The sequence below is a fragment of the Falco peregrinus genome, chromosome 7, assembly GCF_023634155.1.
Source record: "Falco peregrinus isolate bFalPer1 chromosome 7, bFalPer1.pri, whole genome shotgun sequence".
NCBI classification, from domain to species: Eukaryota; Metazoa; Chordata; class Aves; order Falconiformes; family Falconidae; genus Falco; species Falco peregrinus.
Window position 1 is genome coordinate 47,947,902 of NC_073727.1, and position 21,222 is coordinate 47,969,123.

Here is a 21,222-nt window from a genome sequence, read left to right on the forward strand (position 1 = left end):
TTTTAAAGTTATAGTCTGTGTACTGCATACCTGTTCTTCCTTTAAGCAGTGGCAATACTTCAGAAAATAACATTTCCACAAATGAAACGTAAAATTGGGTATTGCACATTGATGACCCATAAAATTCAGATATTTGCCTTAAATCCCTCCCCTTTCTAAGGAAGAGGAAATAACATACTTTTCTGTCAGTGATGGTCCATATAAAAAGCATATTTTAATCATTCTTCTGTCAATATTTACCTGAACATTACATGCTTTTCATTGGGTATGTAATACTCTCTAATTTCTTTAGTAGAATAAACATTGTTTACAGCCTGACGAGAAAGAAATGGGAGTAGATTATGAGAACCAATGAGCCGGAGCCTCCATTTTCCAGCTGCCACAGGCAGGTCACCAGTACGTGCTTCAGCCATAAATGTGTATCCTTTCTGAAAGGAGAAAACGAGTCAGTGTTACGTGGAAATAACACTACTCAAAATCCACTCTATGACTACACCCAACACAGTTTTGTCCGTTACACTTATTAATAAAATAAAATGTCCTTCATAAGCAAGAATCTTACAGTTCCATTATAGTTTAATTCATGAAGCAGCCCTTATTCCAGGAATTTATATTTGGCAAAAAGTTACATAGCAACTCAAATCCAATTTCATCTAACTCCATAGCTGGGAGGTATTTTTAGGGGTAGGTACAATCAAACTCCCGAGGCCACTTTCTAAGCAAATTATTTGATGATTCGAAGTTGTTTAATAAAGTCTAATTTAACAACTGTTACTGAGTACTTACTCTTATTTAAGCATGTGCAGTACTTTAGTCTGTACAACATGACTAAAGTTCAGTAAAACACATTTATTCGACAGATTTTCTTGCTTTGTATATCATACCACTATGCAAATAGCTCCCAGATAAAACACATCTATACATCTCTGTGTTCTATAATATTACCGTTCTTTTTCTCATAAAAACATTAGCATTAGTATCAATTTTTTCATTTGGTACAAAACATTTTTTCCCTTCTGATATTTGACCAAAACTGTATGTGGTGGTAGTAGCTGTAGTAGCAGTAGATACAATGAAGAAAGAACAAAAGACTACATAAGCCAAGAACTTTCACCTCAAGTTCTGAGACAACCACATTAAACCTTTACTCACGACTCCTGGGAAACATCTGGCCTGTATGCCAGGCATAAAAAAAGATGTGTATTTTGAAGTGTCGATGTATTTGAAAACTGCATAAACAATTTTGAGAGTATTGATACTTTGAACTCCAAAGGTGACCACAGCTGAAGATAAGGAAACTAATATTTTGGCTATTTGCTCACATGACATTTATCAAAAGCTAGCAGTCCTCACACATATGAAAACAAAACTAGATAAAGATAAAATGTAGACATGAGAATTACTGCATTCACCGATAAACCAGAGTTTTTAAAATGTCCCTTCATGCTATAGGCAGTGTGAAAGTATGGGTGAATGCAGTTTGCTGCAAGGAAATTTAGAGATCAGATTCATTCGGTCTTTAAATCTGAAGTTAAATTAATATTGTCCCTATTCTTAACAATGTCATTGCAAGTATAGCATTAAGGGTCAGGGTCTTGTTTTTAGGAAGATACTGATTTAAGAAAAAATATTTCTAGTATTAGAAAAATATAAAAAAATGAAAAATAAAAAAAATAATAAACCCACACAATTAAGAAGCTTGATGCAGATGTATCTGCTCTTTAAGAATCCTGAGAAGAATATGGGAAACCAGAATACAAATTAAAAAGTTTCAAAATTTCATCGTATTTTGTATTTGAAAAAAAGAAAGCAATATGAATGTGATTACTTGAAAGGCAGGGGCAGAAAAAAGGGATACGAGTGCAATGGCCAGTTGCAACGTAACAGGGGTACTCAGAATTAAGTCCCATCTTCAAATTCTCTAAGCTAGCTCTACCAACTTCCTATTTCAAACATTAAAATTTCATGTTCCTCCCAAGAAATAGCGCAGGTGAAACTTCTTTGAAAGGTTTTCTTTCTTGACAGTCTTCTGCTAAATTTCAGTTAAAAGAAATCAGTATTTACCAATAAGAAAGCTTTCTTAAAAAATTCTTAGAACAAATAGGGTTGTGATTTTAGGACGATCCAATAATGTAGGGTTGTGACTTCAGGACTACCGAATATTCAGAATGGAAGTAAAAGAAATAAGTCACAATTCCAATTTGTGCAATTGTAACTGTAAGGAACTTTACAGCCTTTAATCACTGCAAGGTAATAACAACCATTCAAAGCTATGAATCACAACTCACTTATTTAAATACCTAGTTAAGCATATAGTTAGTACCCCCGTTCTTAGTAAGTACACATGCAAACTGAGAGGGATTCAGCCAGATATTCAAGTGCTTTCTGACAGCACAATGTGCATGAAAAAAACACTTTGTGTATCTTATTTATAAAGATAAGGTTATACAATCTTAATGTTAATTATAAATACGCAGAAAATTCAGAATTAAGATTAAAAAAATTCTTTGAGTGGGTACTTTCTGAGTACTATGAGCAATTAGAAAGCACGGTAACTGAATTTTGTGGCTGGTAGGAACACTGGGTAATCATCAGTCACCACTGAGTAATAAGCGAATAGATCTAGACAACCCCATCAGATTTATGTCTCTTTCTTAAAAACCTTTGGGAGGTTTCATTACGTACTTAGGTATCTTGTTAGAATTCACTGTCTCTAGAATCAGAAAGGGTTGTTTCCTAACACACCAACTAAACTAACTTTTTGGTAAAGTAAGATGATTTCCTTATGTCATTCTATGACTAGTCGAGGCAAATAACTGATCAGTGCCCTTGCTTAAACAGACTTCCATTTTCTAGACTAAATGTGTTGTTAGTGATGATTTCTTAAACTCTTATCACTGTTGGTCAGCTGAAGCTTGAAGAACGCTTATCTCTGTCTTTTCCTACAATCTGTCCAATAATCTGTGAATAACAAAGACAGTAAAATTAACAAACAAACAACTGCATCGAGCAGTAGAAAGAATAACCATGGAAGAAGAAGATTTAATGCAAAAGAAATCCAAACAATGCAAAACAAGTAGTTTCTAGATTGTAATGTCAGCAGAAAGAAGACAGACATTATTGTTAGTGTGCAGATTTTACATGTCAATTGTCATTTTACATTGTCAGTCATTCTGAAATGAGCTTCAGTGTGTTAGAGTGTCTCTGCAGCAGAATAGCAATATCTGTTGATAGGATTTCTTTTTAGCCATGTTGTAAATTGCTGATTCATAGTTTTGAAGCAGAACAATTAACTGGCAGGTTTATTAAAAAAAAATGGACTCTCTGTAATAATATTGACAATTAGGAATTCGGACATACAGTATAATTCCTTGCTTCAGGTATTGCATTATTGACTATTTTTTACAAAATGCTGTTAAAAAAAAAGGTAAGAGTCAGATTAAAATAACACCGCTGTATTCAGTCTTTCATGATAATTGCAGAATGTCTTGTTAAAACATCAATAGAACTTTCAAAGGCTTTTGCAGGTCCACTGAAACATTAATGAGCCATTTACAAATAGGAATAAAAGAAGCTAAATTGTACAGTATAAGGTTATATTCTTACTGAGAAACTCAGTGTACTGAGATATATATATACTTACTGAGAAACAAAGAAATGTAATACTAATGAGTAGAAAAATGCAGCATGCCTACACAATTCTGTTTTAATACTCTTAAACCAATAATTAAATAACAGATTAAAACAATAAAAAAACTTTCAGATTATGTTTGATAACTGATGGAGGACAGGTAAGGTACTGGAAGACTATAGAACTGCAATGTTGTATTTTTTTTTTAGACTGACAAAGGTGTCTAGAAAGTTATCAGTCAGCGTAACTCCAACAGCTGAAAACATCATTAAATAATAAGATTAACTCTTTGTAACTCCTTCAGCATAGCAAAAAGACTGCAAAAAACCAAGTCCTATCAAACCAATGAAGCTTGCTTCTTCTACAGGAAAGCACGCTATGGGAAAGAAGGAGTTACCTAACACTGTTTCTTTGATGATTCTTCTAAGACTCAGGAAACACACTGTTGTGGGGTGGCTGTGGGACAGCCACATCCAGAATGCACATATTCATGGCTCCTTTTGGAAGAGCAGGATGCAATCAATGAGATTTCAAAGATCTAACCTGAACCTGATTCCATTCAATGTTTTTATTAGTAATGTGGAAGGTAGAATGGAGAGCATATATTTAATTTACCACAAAATAAGAAGGATTGTAACTTAAGAGGAAGAGAAAATAAGAATGCAAGATCATTTTAAACTAGAGAAATGGTCTGAAAAAATAGCATTAAAATCAGAAAAGAAATACACTATATTTAGTCAAAATTAATAAACTACAGGATTCAGTTCTTCAGAAGAGAACCTAGGATCACTCAAGTATGAGCCAACAATGGTGTTGTGAAAGAGAGCAGGCATCACGGTTGGATATATAAGTAGAGGTAAAGCCCACAAGACAGGCAAACTAATTGTTCATTACTCATCATTGGTATGGCCACAAGTTGATCCTTGGCACAAAGTTTACTGTGCTCAGTGTCGTGCGTGATAAACAAGACAGAGACAACAGCAATTAGAAATAGTCCAGAGGAGAGAGTAATCAAGAATGCAGAATATTTAATTGGCAAGGAAAGACTGACCGAACAGTTGTCTTTAATCTAAAGGTAAAAAAGAGGGGAAGCTGTGATAATTATTTAACAATATAGTTATTTTTCAGAAGGAATTTACACTAATGCTTCTGAGGTAACATACTGGCTTTGAGGGGGAGCGTATCTAAAGCTGTATTTGGCATCAATGCTGCTATTATCATTAGAACGTGAAGATGCATGTTAATGTAATCATTGTAAGCACGACTTATAAAAGGCTTTTCAAACTGCATTCTTAGTTTGGTCCCTGACTCTTGAAGGTTGTTCCATCAGATGGACAGCAGCAGCTGTACTGCTACTGAATAGTAGCACAGTACTGGGAAGTTGATGATATTCCTCCATTTAGTGACAGTAAAAAATCTCAAAGAAAATTAAAACTTTTCCTTTGCTGTAAAAGGTTTAGCGCAAAAGCAGATCAGTGACAGTCACTGCTCAAACTTGCTAATAAATAATGGCGCATTTCTAAGCAGAACATTATGACATAGCTAAAAATGTCTACAGAATATGCGTAATTGTCATTGTATCAAAAATGTATACTTTTCAAAACAATTCTTTGCATTTACCTTATTTTTGGGATAAACAAGAGGTGCTACTTTCAAAAAGACTTGTGGCATCTCCTCCAGTGTGTCATTATCAACAACATGAAGTCTACAGGAAGGGATAGTGCTATACACCTTTGGCACTATAAGCATGTCTTCTGGAACAAGAAATATTTCTCTAAAAAAAATCCAAATTATATTAAAATTATTTTCACAAATAAAATTATTTGTGTAACACAAAGTAGAAGTATACATTAGAATTTAAGGAAAGCAGACTTATGTAAAATCATGTTTTTCAAGCAGGTTAGTGAAAAACCACAGCGTATGAATACTACTTCCCCATAAGGGTTATATAGTGCAGTATGGAGCTCACCTGAAAACCACAAACCACACATTTGGTGGCTGATCAGCATACGTTACAGCATAGTCAGCAAAAGAGGTCTTACACCATTCATCTTCGTAACAAGGAAACTTCTCGATTGACTTACAGTTTCTTTTAAACATTTCTCTGGAAAGCAGAAAGTAAGATAAATCTTTAAATCTAATCAGGAAGGCACACGTATCTTGACTTTAACTTATGTTAATCATGAAGAACACTGCCTGTGCAGGAATGTAAAACAATGATATAGAATGTGTTACTAATGTTTCTCTATTAGCTGTTTACTCTCAAAAAAGAATAAATCAGGTAGTGAACACCTTTTTTAGAGCTAATGGCCTCACAAGGCCAATACTTATATACAAATACTTCTATCTGTCAGTCTATCTGAGTATAACTGCTTCTAATAGCGCAAAATGTTATGGCTTCTACGGAACTTTAATATTTTTATTTTTTTTTTTAATAAATACCAGTTAGCATAACTTCCATTTCTTTATATTAAGCTGTCATCTCAATGCTGCGACATCATTAGGAGACTAAAAATAGATTTATTTGATTTTAAAACTTTTTTGGACAAAATAAAAGCAAAACCAAATAAATTTAAAATGGGATGAAAGACATTCACACACAAAGGAACCTAAGACTGTAAACTCAGAAGTTATCTGTACAGCATATAAACTTGCAGGTGTTGTGAAGTTTTGCAAATTTAGAACAAACCTCACTGGCACCTAATGAACACCATGAATTTTATTTATCATAGGTAGTATCAAAAATTTATGTTCCCCTGGGCAAAGCAATGTGATGACCAGCGTACAAAATTTTCTGTTATATGAACAGGTTGTTGGGTAAAGAGCAGAGGAAAGATAACTGGTCTCACTCCATCTTCTGGCTCTTTCCAGTGATTTTCTCTGGAGATGAGTGAAAGTATGCCTACACAGAGGTGAAGGAAAGAATATCCTTCTCCCTGCCACTCCCTCGGTCTTGCATTATTCTTTAACTACCTGCTTTCTGCAGTAAGTAAACAATATATCTCTTTTGCTATCTTTTAATTGCTCTCATTCAAATTTTGGTTTATATGATTTACGTAAAGGGGATAGTCTAATGAAACCTCATAACATCCATATTTGGTGATAGCTGCCCTCTTTTCTGTGTCAAATATGAATGTGTTCAAGTTGTTCAGTTGCAAAAGTTTTGCCCACAAAATCTGGACAATGCTACTCTGTTATTCCTATATAGTAATTTAAATTACAGAAACAACCACCACATGCATATTTTTAGCAATGATAATAGCTGACCTTGACATTTCATTAAGGTGAGTCACAGAGTGGATGCAGATATGGCCATAATTGATTGAAAGCACAACAGTTTGAATTTTTAGTCCATGAAGCTTTGCAAAGGTTCCTTCCACCACTGATAAACAGCGCACACACAGACTGAAAAAGCCCCTCAGACACCTCAGATTTTTAATTCATTGAAAATGACAGTAGGGATCAAACACGGATGAGCTTACATGGGATGTATAATGAGAAACAGGTGGCAATCCTAGCACAAACTGAGAGGTTTTAGGGCTTTTAAAACTGGTGTTTGTATTGTAAAATGGTACTGCTTCTGGCCTCCAGTAAGTCTGGGGTTAGAGAATGGGAAAACTTTTACCCCAATACTGAATTTCCAATATTCCTGCATGTTACTTACTGGCCAAGATGTTAGCTTGCTATATTAAATGCAGATCTGTCAGCTGTTAAAAAATGTAAACAAAATCATAATATCGTGATTTTAACACTCTGAGACAATGCCTAAGAATCAGTCCCATAAGTTTTCAAAGTTTGAAGGCAGACTAAAAACTGCATCTGATCTTTGCTGGTACAGAGATGCTGCAAACCTAAAACTGAGGTCTAATATTTGGAACAGGGCTGTGGTTGCAATGTCCTGATCTCATCAACATACAAAGGTTTTACAGGATTAAAACCACTAAAAAGTGTAATAAAATTATACCCCATATGAGTGTTCCTCAAACTGCTGATTATAAGGAGTGAGGATTTATACCCACAGCCAGTAATTATTGCCAGTTCTTACTCCTCACCCCTGGCAGAACAGATCTACTGCTAGATCAGTTTTGCATATGCTTGCAGAGAGGTTTTTGAAGGACTTAATGAAAATACGTGAGTGTCATGCTTGCAAATGACTTAAACACTGTCAAAATTAGAGTAGCTATCTTTGCAAAAGCTGTAATTAAATACCAGGGAAAGCATCTACCTAGAAATACACCTACTTTCCTTCAAGCAAGTGCTACAAACAAAGCTTATGATGATATTAAACTGTGATACAATTACATAGTATATCTATCTCCTTTCTAATGTCAGCCAGGATTGCATAACAGATAGCGTGAATCATAATGCATCTTTGGATCAACTGGTTAGATGTTTGACTAAGGAATTAGTATCAGAGTTAAACTTATGAAACATCCTAAAGGATACTAAAAATTTAAATACAGGAGAAAGGTAATATTCTAGCTTAAGCTGCAGGAAAAAACCTGTAACACACATACCTAAAAATTAGATTTGCCATACTTTTACTGATGTAGGGTACACAGAATAAAGCATGGCATACCTTAACTAAATATGTCTCATCCCTTATAACAGAGTTTTGCAATTTTAAAACTAGTAACACTCTTATCATATTTATTTTGTGAACCAGTAATTTATGGCAATTCTGCGGTACTGCGTGCAATAGTTTAATTTATTACATGATTACCTTAACAGCATTACGGCATACTGTTCAAAATTTAACTCAATCACAGTCCACAATTTTTGCAAGGTTTCTTTGACATTAGCATTTTCTTTAGTACCTGGAAATAATAAAATAAGTTTGAAACTGTAACACCTAACTTTTTTATTGTTCTAAATATACACCTGCCAAACGCTTGTGAAAAATGCCATTTGCACAAGTAAATTGTCTTATGAATGTCTAGTTTTTATTTGAAATTTTACAGAAGTCTCACTGAGCTGAAAACTAATTTCTCCTTTGACAGAGGGAGGAAATAATCATCACCTTTGCAGTCTTCAGCACTCTTACAAATGCAAAAATGATGTGATCAATATTTTCTGATTTACAGTTTTTTCACTGTAACATGTTGTAGTGATATGAGGTGGTCTTTGTCCTTGAAGAATATGCTGTTTAGCTCCCAGCAGCTTTTATCTGTAGATACCATGAAGGGGTAGGTATGTGCCTAGGCAATCTGTGTAGCTAAAAAGAATCAGGCAGTTCCAGCAGGTAATTAATCCCACCCATGTTTGATACCTTTAACATGACAGGATGTATTGCCACCTCAAGGTGTCTACCTCTATCCACAGAATACAGATGAAGACTACGCAACTAGTTTCGATGTGTTGTCTAACTATTCAAGACTGAAGTTAAGTGAAATCCTTCTTTATGGCATAAACAATTAATGACAGAACTAGAGGGGGAAAACGAGGGAAAACTAAAAAAAAAAAAGAGACTGTGGTAGTAATAACATTGTACTGTAATGGCAAGAAAAATATACAGATGAGGAAAAAATGGAGAATAGTATGGCTGAAAAAAAACCCCAACACCACAGTAAGACACTGTAAAAATAATAGAAGAATTAAAAGTAACAGAATATTGATAAATCGGAAGAAGACAAGACAGACATTATAGACAATGGAATAAAAGAGCTGGGCTTCTCACATAGTGCTCAATTGTCAAAAATCTAAAATCTAAACTTCAAAAGAGCAGCTTCTGGGCTCTGGGATTTATAGGAATTCATAATACAGTGAAAGTTTATGGAAATTCCTAATTTATGTGGCACTTCATAAACAAAAAGTGAAGGACACTACACTACTTAGTAGGAAAGCTTAAGCAAGACTGGGCTACAGGTGATAGTTTAGGAGAGAGGCAGCACCAGACTTGCTGATGAGGAGATGAGGGTACAAAAGATAGCTTGGAGAGATCATCTGGTGCAGGTAAATATACACGTAAAAGAACCCCAGCAATAATGTTAATTCAAGAAGGAGCTTCCAGCAGAATGGGGATGACTTACTACAGACATATCTATATTCACAATGGAGCAGTTTCCTTTGTCAGGATCCTCAGGCATTCTATATATACTGTGAGGCTTAGAAGGAATCATTGCGATCTAACTTTCTGTGTAACAGTCCTGTACATATTAATTGCTATTCCATAATATATAAATTACTAATCCTTCTTGAATTTGATGAGTATCTGTCCGATTTGAAAGTTTTCCACAGTGCAACACAAATCTTGGTTTATTCCAATAAAAACTTTATCCTTTTCAAAACAAATGCCACTTATTCTGGTTTGAATATGTCTGGATTCAACTCACAATCTTTGAATCTCAGACTAAGGAGCTTCTTTTAACCCTCTGGAGGATGTCAGACTAAAGACCTTGTTGCTATCAAATTCCTTTTCTCACATGGCTACTTACAGATTAAGTCACTGTTAATCTTTTCTTTCTTAAATTACAAACCAACAGCCTGCAAGTACAAGGCCCTTCTTTAATCCCAATCCTTACGGCTCTACCCAAAATTTCACAGTCATTACCTATCTTTCTTCTTGGACTGTGGACACTGCACTTGGACACAATATTGCAGCTGAGATAATAAAACTGCTGAGTAAGAAATGTAGCTCCACTGTTCAACTGCTATGTAAGATTATTTATGTACATGAGAGTGAAGGATAGGAATAGCAAAGTATCTTTTGAGCACAGTATCAGCCTCTGATGCTGTGTTCTGCTAATTTTCTATTATGATACTTAGGTTCTCATATGGACTTCCCTTACATTTCCAGAAAAAAAACCCACCATTTAGTCCAGCTCTGAGCTAAATCTACAGTAATGTAAATTCCGATTTAATATGTACAAAAATCTAGGGGGATGTTTTTCCTCTGCTTTTTAGTACCATATGTGCTAATTGAGTGGTTAGGTTGAAAACTATTCTTAGTTTTATGAGAGATCAGAAATTCAACTGTAACATTTTATTTCAGTTTTTTAAATTAGATATTAATTAGTAAAAAAATCTTTATGGTAAACATTTGAATAAGGGGAAGAATGAAACATTTTTTAAAAAGTATTTTTAAAGCACACACCTGGTTTTCTACTGTTCAATACTTTCCTAACATAGGTCCCTCTCCAGACAGCCTGAAGTTTAAGAGCTGCTGCTTCTTCCTCAGAAGTGGGAATTTGGTTTTGCCAACTATTAATGGAATTCTTCTCACAACTTTCTGAAAGAAGGGGAGGAGAATGAGCAACATCAATAAAGCTGAAAGTCCTGTATCTGCTTGCAATAAATTTAAAAAGAAAAAAAACAACAAAAAAAACCCCAAGAAACAAAAAACACAAAATGATGACAGAGCTGTATTCCAGAAACAGAGTGCTTCTGTATAAAATTTCCATTTATGACAAAAATACAAACTCTTAAAATTTTGCTCTTATGATAAAATCAGGCAAAATATACGGTGTAATTACACAAAGTCAGAATGCAACTACTATACTAATTCCAAATACCAATCACTAAATTCTTATTTCTCTTTATGGACAGCTATTGCAGTGCATTTTTAAAAATCAAGTCTCCTAATGTAATTTCAAAATACTCTTCCAAACATGAACCAACAGGTTGCGATACATTAAAGCCTGACTGAATACAGCTAAACAGAGCTTCAAAAGATTTTAAGTGTTTCTGTCTCTCAATCTGATAATTTTATTAAGTAATAATTTAAACACCAATGTTGTTCAAAACATTGTCTTCAACCTTTGCTAAGAAGCCATGGAATAAGGACAAGATCTATGATAAAGTGAGAGTTCCTTTATCTGACTGTGACTTTCTGTTACTAAGGAGTTTTGGAGTGGAACAGAAATTAGTAGGTTCTGACAGTTTAGTAATGAGCTCTTTGAAGGCATCCTTGCCTAGAATTAGCATCCTGGGAGCCATCAGTACCAGGCTTTAGGGGGAGGGTGCGGGGACAGCACTACAAGCAGCCAGTGCCAGGGGGCCAGTTTGGAACTGCACAGATACAGAAAAAGGGCAGCGAGGCAGTCTGAGGGGAAGAAAAGAGTGCGCCAAAAGAAAGTAGCAAAAAACAAAAGGGAGGAGAAAAGAGGAATCTGCTTGAAAAATGCAGACAACATTGCAGACAAACAAACTAGCTTAAGAAAAGATATTGCTGTCATCAGCCAGGAGATCACACATTTCAATCCAATCTCTTTTACTGAACACTGTTAAACGAGGCTGTGTTCCCAACCATCATTCCTCATTACTGTCTCATTTCCAAACCCCAGAAAGCCTCTTTAATATTTACTGACTCTGAAAGGTTACATAGCCCACTTAATAGACAACACATTAGAACTCAACAATACGTATGACACAACCAGTGTTATAAAACAGAAGCATATAATCACAGAATAATAGAGGCTGGAGAGGGCCACTGAAGGTCATCTGGTCCCATCCCACATCCAAACCAGGATCAGCTTAGAGCAGGTTGCTCATGTTCTTGATTAAATGTCCAGTCCATTTTTTAATAACTTCAGGGATTGGACTTCACAACCTTGCTGGGCAATCTCTTCCAATTTTTGACTAGCCACATGGTGAAAAATAGTTTGCTAATACCCAACTGTAATTAAACATGTTCTAAGAGATTACATAGTGGCATGGTGAGTCAGATTAGTTTGCTGAATTAACTTTTTTTTTTTTCCCCTTGGCTTAGCTTGGTGAAAAATCAGCAAGCTGATCTCATTCCCTAGCATCTGTGCAACTGTTGCTCATGTTGGAGTATATGTTCTGGGATGGGAAGGGGAGAATTACAGAACATTAGTAGTAGCATACAGTAAAGCTGCACCTTAAGGTCTAAAATGATCAGAACATGATCTTCATTTAATCAATGGCTTATATTGTCCTTCAGTATTTGTATTGTCGGCAACAACATTGATAATTATCCAGAGAACTTTGAATTGCATATAAGCAGGCTCTTGGGCTCCAGAAGCGACTAAAACTTACTTGGATGTTTACGATTCTAATTTTTTCTTATTCTTGTGTCGTGTTTTTGCCAATTTAGCAGGCTATATCAGCCCAGCACAAGCTTTGATCAGTGCTGGAGCTGCAGGAAGGTATAGGGACAGTCCTGCAACAGCCTGCAGTTACACTGGTTTAAGCTGCTGTGGAACATCAGCTTCAGCTTCACTTGGGAGGGAGAGTAAGTATTTCTAGCTGTAGTCAGCAATTACAGCTGCATTTTACTCTTCTGCTGTAGAGGAGTTTATTCAAAGACAGGAACTGAAAGGGCTTGCATTTTCCAAAAGCTGGAAATCATAGTGCCATAAGCACTTGTAACAGCATTCATATTTCTGTATATTGCTATTGATTACAGAACTGTTTACCTACACCTGTTCAGATCTAGCCCAAGAGATGTTTCCCATCTCTTTATATGAGACCAGGCTGATGAGTTCAAATTCCAGCTCACCTGTCACTGAACTAAGAGCACATTACCCCCATTACACGCTCAGAACAGACCTATGAAATGCTGGAGAACACACACAGAGTGTTGGCTTGGTGTTGCCCTTTGAACAAACTGTAAAGTTTATCCACTGGGGATGTCAAGTGGATTTCATAATTAGAAATAAACAGCTACTTCACTAGAAATAATACATTTAATTTGTGAGGCTAAAGAATATATGGATATACAGTCATGGTTAAATGTTAAATTATTTCTGAATATACAAATGTAATAATTTGGATGCGGTACCACAGAGATAAATGAATTCTTTTAATAGAAACTGTCAAAGGTTACCCCAGATCAGGCTGAAAACTAGAAATGCTGAATGATTTGTGAAATAATATCTAAAGATTTCATTTCCTTTTTGTTCTTTGTTAATACAATATCATAAGAACAAAAATGGCAATGTCTCACATAAGAATAACTTTCAGAAGGTTTGGAGGAAAGTCTCCATTAAAAAGTAAAAGACAAGTATATGTGCTTTCTTGAAGAACAGGAGTCTTACACCATTTTGTCAGTAAAGATACTTGTGTAAATTTTAATGAAGTTTTTTAACACTGATTTTCCAAAATAAACTGATTAATGAAAGGAAGTATCATTCTGATTGGCTAAGGAGTAAGATTTTGTACTGTAAATTCATTATAGCAGAAGAAAAAGCTAAGTCACCCTGAATGGCCTTCATGATGATGTATATCTTTCTGCCAATTTTTCAGATAAATTCTTTTTCTGTCATAATATGAAACCATATACATAAAGCTTATATTAATAAATTAAATATTAATATTAATAGATTAAAAATTTACATAGACTGCAAAATAAGTCTCTTAAAATGAAAAAGAGCCATACATTTGGTTGCCAGGAAAACTTAATTCTAACTGCTTATGCCTCTAGCCTGCATACAAAATAAGGCAAAGAACCTGTGGGAAAAGAATTATCTCTGCTTGTAATAAATCTACCTTCCACAGTACCTTCAGGTATACAGCATACCCTAATCACAAGCTGGAGAAGAGGTGGATGGTGCTGTAGCTGGTTCCTCACCACATTTGTCATAAGAACTAACTAGCCAGACAATATGGTAATCTGCCAAAGCAAGCAAGCAAGCAAAAATACCAAAATACCCCACTCCCCCAAATAAACAAAAACCCCTCTACCCATTACCAAGAAATAGTTGAACTTTCAATCAAGGTACTAACTTGTCTTCCTTCACTCTCATTTCCTGAACAAAATAGCCATTTAAGGTCTCTTCAGCTGGTAATTTGAACAAAAAACATAATGTGCAGTAAAAAGCAGGTAAAAAAAAAAAAGCATCTGTAGATGCTTATTAATACTGACAAATGCCAAGTCAAGGAAGACAGAGGGCAGTTTTATCAATTTTATAAATAACCGAAACATGAACAGACTTTCTGGAACAAAGAAAAGGATCATTTCTATTCTGAGATGAGTCTCAGATGTGCTGTCAACAGAAGAAGGCTTATCTCATAAGAAATGAACCATGCTTACTCAGGCAAGAAAACACAAGATTAGTGAAGAGTTGGGCTTCCTTGGAAATAAGAACGGGCAGATTTATTTGAAGTGGTTAGCAATACCAGTACAGTACCTGAAGACACAGTGTCATCCTCAGAAACCTCTGTGTCTTTAAAATCCAAAGTGAAGGACCTGAAGGCAAATTTATAGCTGTAAGGAGTCTTCTTGCCTAATATATATTTGATTAAATTCCAAAATGCACCATTGAAAACCTAAAATCAGAAAGAAATAAAGCATTCAAAGAATGATTAAATTTAAAAAGCTGATTTATATTTCTTCTTATCGATTCAAAAACAGCGTAGCTCTTTTCTAAGTTCTTCTAACATACAGCATCTGAAAATTAGTCCCAACTGCAGAACTACAACGCTTCAAGACAGCAATCAAGAGAAAACGTTTCATGCTTGGCTTATTAAATACAGGACTGATGCTACAGTCAGTTTCTATCACATGACAATATCTTAGTAGTTTATGTGAAGTGAGATGATGGTCTCATACCCAAGGACAGAACACCACATAATCACGACAACTGGCATTCTGATCAGAGGTTTCAGAACAGAGACCCACAACCTAATAGGTATGCTTACTGAATGAAGAGGTGGCACCACAAGGAAAAAAGAGGAATATATTCACAGGCAAAAGGGGAAGATTGTGTCCTACTTATATGACTAAACTGATGGCTGAATTTTTATTCTCTACATATTGATGCTCTTTAAAGAGCAGAAATCTAGTCTCTTTTTCCTTTTTCCAATAGATGCAAATTTTAAAGTGTGTTTTTCAGAGTTTGTTTCATAACCTGAATTGAAGAACATAGTAATAACTTACTGGAATAGACATTATTTTTCTCTTTCATTTTCAGATTTTTCTGCTTCCTGGAAATATTTTATCCTGTATCTTCCAAAATAAAGTGTTTATTAAAATACATAATTTAAGAGAATATTTTTTCACTGTTTATATTAAAAGACAGACAATTTATATTTTTACATTCTTGAATCACAGTTGGTTCAGTGTCATTTATCTGATTTCTGGTTTTTTACTCCTTTACAACTATACATTGGTCTTAGAGGAGCAGAGAGGGAGAGATATTTATGTTCATACTCACTGAACTTTTCTTAAGGTCCCCAAGTTTTACATATACCTCATATGAGCATATACATTTAAACTTTGTATTTTCCATTCCAGAGAGGTCAAACCAATTTTTTTTCTGTTGGACTTGGCCTGAAAATTACCTCTTTCATGAGTGGTGCACTTGGAATCATTCTTTCTTAATTATGAATTGAAGCCTAGTGTCAAGCCCATATATAAAAGCACTGACGCAGATGTTCTGTTTTTTAATATCAGTGATTATAAAACTATTAATCCCTTTCTTCTATTCAGTCTTTTAAAACACAGTCTAAACTGCATGAGCTTTCTAGTACTTTGATGAAAGTAAGTGAATCTAGAATATATAAAGTACTAACCATACAAAAATCAAGTTATAGCAGTATTATCAACATTTGTATATACATAAAAAATAGTGTATCTTTTACATAACTATTTTGTTGCAATCTTTCTATAGACTTGAAAAGGAACAGTATAGAGATCTTCAGAAAAGTATAACATCTTCATTGTATCCATAGACCCTTTAATTTATCACACACAAAGAGAGCTGAATAAATATCTTGCAGTTTCAAAAAGTAAACAACTCAAATAGTATGAGTGAAAAAAACTCATTACTGTTTTCAGTAATATAAGCTATAATAATGTTTTCTTGTGCCATCACATTAGGCACACAAAGGAACCATTCTGGCTTTTCTGCATTTCAGGTAGTGTATTTTAAATCCAAAATTAAGTCTTAAAAAAAAAAAAGCTGATGCTTTCTGCCCCAAAGTACACTAAACTAAACTGACAATATTAGACACTCAAATTTAGACTGTGCTACTCTGTGCATATTAAAATTTGTTTGTATTTAAAGAAGATAATTTTTGTACATGTTGCAAGTTATGTCATTTAGGCTTACACTTAGTAACAAATGGCACATTTGGAGTACTCTGGAGGTCCTTTTTAAAAGCACAGTCATTGTCTTGAAGAGGATAATGACAATACTAAGCTGTTACCCAGCTTCTGTCGCTTTTAGATATGTATTTATTAGAATTGTTCACCTTGAAGTGTTCTTCAGCCATTCCAGTACCATGGAGGTCAGGAGGACAGTGAGTTAGTTCCAACTCTTTCAAGGCTTTAGAAAGTTCAGGCTTACTGCTGAAATTATTTATCACATTTCCAACAGCTTTCAGGACAGCTGTAGCTTGTTCTATGAACCGGTAGCTCTCCTGGGGAGAGAGAATAAAACCAACCAATGCTAGAAAGTTTGCTCTGAGATTATATCTTATTTTGTTTTCTTTCTAGGCTGTGACAGCATAAGTATTTTTTCTATGATGAAGTACAAAACCACTAAGCAATCGTTAATAATTTTATAAACTGTGAAATCAATTAGGTATCTGGTATTCAAAGGCATTGAAATAAGAATGTTACAACACTATAACAGGCACTGTAACATATATCTGTTAAGGATTTTATTTTCCTGTATCGTTAGTCCTAGGACATTTAATAAAAGATAAGATGCACATAAGGAATTTCTACTGCAGTGATAATATAAGACTCTTGTTAGCTGAAATGCTCAGCATCTCCTCTACTATAAAAGGACAGATGAGTATTTGTGTCCCGCTGAAAACAATGTCCAAATACATGCTGCCTAAAGTATCATTAATCTTTATCAGGATTCCTGTGCAACAATGTGGATGCTTTCCTACAAATGACACTCTGCAGATAAATTTCTGTCTTCAAAAAGAAGTGCAGAGAAGACCCCAGGATAAAATTCTGCTTTATCTTCTTGATGAGGAATAGCTTTTCATCCACAAGCTGAAGACAAGGGGATAGTACAGCCACAAGACATTTTTAACAGCCCAGCTTCTTATGTGTAAACTTCTTTGCTACAGTAAACGTAATACATTTGCACAAGCTGCTTTAGTGACCTATGATTAGGACACTGGATCTACACCGCTACATAAATTTGCTGTTACCCTCAGATTTCAAAATATTTTTGCATAACTGTGCTCTAGAGGCTATACTCCCCCTCCCCTCAGCGCCTGTGACAAATATTCAGGCCTCCTGCTTGCCAAATCTTGAAAATACAGATGACAGTGATGTCTGCCTCGATTGTAGGCAACAAAGAACAAAACCTGTAGTAATTACTCCCCTGGGTCTCTTTATCTCAGCTATGAAGAGTTGTTTGAATCAACTATTCACTTTAGATATAAAAGCTGCTCTGGGACCCAGTGAGTAATATGTGATCACATGGGAGAAAACAAACTTTACTGTGACAGTTTATTTTACTAGGTAGGTATTTTGGAATATTAGTTAATACCTGTACATGTACTTTATCACATGTTTCAAAAAGAGTTTATACACTACCTCTGACATGTATTTCAACAAAAGTATTTTTAACATTCTATTTCATGCTGCTGTCCTATGTAAACCGCAATACTACCCAATGTTTACTTACATATGTTTTAGACAACTGTAGCAATACCCATCTCAGTGCCCTCTGTGCTGTAAAACACATTTCTTTTACGCATTCATTCATTTCATATAGAAATGAATATTATACCATTAAACGTAATAACTCTAAATGAAGATCCAACAGTACTTCACTTTAATAATGGTCAGAAACACCATCATCACAATGCCTGACTAGTTCTAGTTATGCATACCTTTTCAAGAGCTGGCAAAACAGTATCCTCTTCTCCAAAGACACATGGCACCATGCTACAGAGATGAATATGGTGTCCTATGGGAGAACTTACTGTGAAGAGCAGGATGTGTCGCCTGCAGTGAAGGAAAAAAAAATATCTAAAAAGCATCTTTTTTTTAAAAAAAAAAATCACAGCAATTCTTAAACTTTCCCTTTCATACAACTGGTAAAAATGAAATCCTTTCCTAGATGCCTTGGCTTTTCAAATTCTGTATTTCTAACTCTTTCTTCTAAAAAGCCTCCAAACATAGGCAGTAGGTGGAATCAGATAAGTGACTATTTTTATTTTATTTGTTTAGGCTTTATTTTGATTTTCTTTAGCAAAATAGGTAGGTTCACTATTTCAGATGGATACACAACTGAAGTTTTTTAGTCAGGAATATGGTTAGCTACAGTCAAAAATATATCTGCTCTTGAAAGCTTAGAAAAGAAATCAAGTGCTGGACATATATTACTTAGACCATAATTTCCATGTTTGCATTGCAAAACCAGGAAAAATTAATGCATAGCCATGTCAGGCTAGATGAACTTTAAGAGTGAGCATTTTATGGAGCAACTGTGAACCAAACCACTCAACCATAGCCTCCTAAGGTGTAAAACAACAGAAATTCAGTATGTCTTGTTGGGATACACTCAGCTCATTCTTGTCTGCCTGATGCTATCCTATAATGGATTCCAATCTTAAAATAAACCATTCTTAACTATAGTTATACAACACAGGGGATTCAGGCTCTTCTCTCCAGTCAACAATGTCCTGAAATCCCACTGAAATATTAAGGAGCTTGCTGACACCACATGGTGAAGCTTCATGGTCTTGTACCATTGTCAGAATGGCATTTAGCTGGGCAAGTTCATCCAGGCCTCAGCTTCAAAGTGTTAACCAGACATCCAGCAGTAAGAGTAGGAAAGAGGAGTTACCCCTCGACGCACACTCACACTATTTTAGTTGCACCTTCTTGCGAGTGAAATTTGAAATGTCCCCTGGCCACCAACAGAGAGGGAAGAAACTACCTTCCAGGCTTAACAAGACATTTCTTATTTGGAATGAAATAAGGAAGCTGTCAACAAGCTCATTTGTCTCCCACACCAGCTGTAAATTAAATCTTCCTGAACACCTGCTGGATCTGTCTGGAGTAGAGCAAATCAAAGGGGAGAAGCTTATCAGTTTGAGCTGCCTGTATCTGTGGTAGCTTTGAAATCTGCAGTTCCAAAAAGGTACACATTTTTGGCTTCCCTATAGGACAGAGGTATGCAGCTTCTGGAAACTACACTAAGAAAATACATGTGGTGGCAGAACTAAGCTATAAACACAATAATAACTTTTCCAATTTTAATCTTAATCAAAACAAATAGGGAGTACTATTAAAGAGCTTTGATTTAATATCAACATGCTAGTATTGTGGTATTCTCCTTCTACGCCTATTTATTTGAAACCTTACTTGATTTCTAAAATATACATTTTGTCTCATGTCTTTGAGATTAAACTGGTGATTCTCTATTTTTGGAAAAGTAGGCAGCCTCCATGAATTAGTCAGCAACTTTATGCTTAAGGCAAGACACGAAGATGTCATCTTCCTTGTTTCACTGGAAATGTTTTCAGAAACTTAACAAATACCAAAGGCTCTTGCCTTTCACCTGTTTATTTAAACAGTCAATGCTCTACACTGAATACCTAGAGTTACATGCAAAGAGAAATAAATCATATTAAGCACCATGTGAACATGGAGTAAGATATGCAAGGCTTCATGGATAGCCTTAGAATTTCTCCTGTCATGTTTCATAAATTCTGTTTCAAGAAAAGCTATGAAACCTCCCATCATGCTTTCACAGTTCCACTAAAAATCCTAGTTCTTTAATTTTTGTTGGTATGCCAGGGAACATCTCAAAATCATTCTAGTTAGAAACACTTAGGTAGGAGTTCATATTCTAGATTATTTTTTAGCAAGTTAGTGTGATTTTTCTTGCTAAACGCTCTTAAATAAGAGTTAAGAATTACAAATCTTTATAGAGATTTTTGTAATTATTTTAAATTCATAGCAATTTTGCAGTCTTACCAAATCCTAGCTATCAACCAGTTTGGCAGTCCAAAAACTTAGGTTTTAGGAAATAAACTCTTAGTTACTGTGTAAAGTAAAAGATCATCTCAAGCCTTAAAAGTTTTAGGACAGAAATGAAGCTTCATACATACCCAACAGGAAGATTTAACACAGTAGCTTTGGTTGCAGACGTATGCATCTTTAACACAAGTTCCCCAGGAGCCGCACATTTCCAAGAGAAATGTTCAACCATCAGCATACCCTTTGAAACACTAGAACATTGTCGTTCAGTACCTAGATTAAGAAAAAAAAAAAAAATCCAACAAACCACATGATCGTGAGGGGGAATAATGGAAAAATTAAGACAACTACACTTATGCAGAATCTGTAGCTACTTCAGTCATTGAAGTCCTCATTTAGGCTTTGATAACTCAGAGAATGGAGCCAGTCATCTAAAATGCATAGGTGGTACAGAATATGGCTTATTTGTACTATTTACTAGAAAAGAATGTGTTAGGATTATGTGTAGATCAGACATCTTTCAAGTCACTTAAGGCTGCTCTAAAACTTCATAAAAATCCACTCTGTCCACATGCAAAGGAAGCAAACAGCCATGCAAAGCTTATATTTATATTATAGTTTGATTATTTTAACAGGATGGTCAGTTTGGGATTAATTTAAGCCAACTGTCATAACATGCATTTCTTTTTTGAATGCCATTCTATGGTTTTGATAAAATACAAGTGACTTC

At 35.0% G+C, this 21,222-nt stretch overlaps 1 protein-coding gene across 1 annotated transcript in view; it reads right to left on the reverse strand.

The window, feature by feature from the left end:
* ADGB (androglobin) overlaps positions 1-21,222 on the reverse strand; it is a 118,226-nt gene that overhangs the window by 26,615 nt on the left and 70,389 nt on the right. The window contains exons 18-26 of the mRNA XM_055810583.1: positions 20,624-20,765; positions 18,395-18,509; positions 16,787-16,954; positions 14,722-14,860; positions 10,725-10,859; positions 8,355-8,448; positions 5,601-5,735; positions 5,252-5,405; positions 241-428 (exon numbers count right to left, since the gene is read on the reverse strand). Of these exons, the coding sequence (XP_055666558.1) occupies positions 241-428; positions 5,252-5,405; positions 5,601-5,735; positions 8,355-8,448; positions 10,725-10,859; positions 14,722-14,860; positions 16,787-16,954; positions 18,395-18,509; positions 20,624-20,765 (1,270 nt within the window). The remainder of the gene's footprint in view (positions 1-240; positions 429-5,251; positions 5,406-5,600; positions 5,736-8,354; positions 8,449-10,724; positions 10,860-14,721; positions 14,861-16,786; positions 16,955-18,394; positions 18,510-20,623; positions 20,766-21,222) is intronic.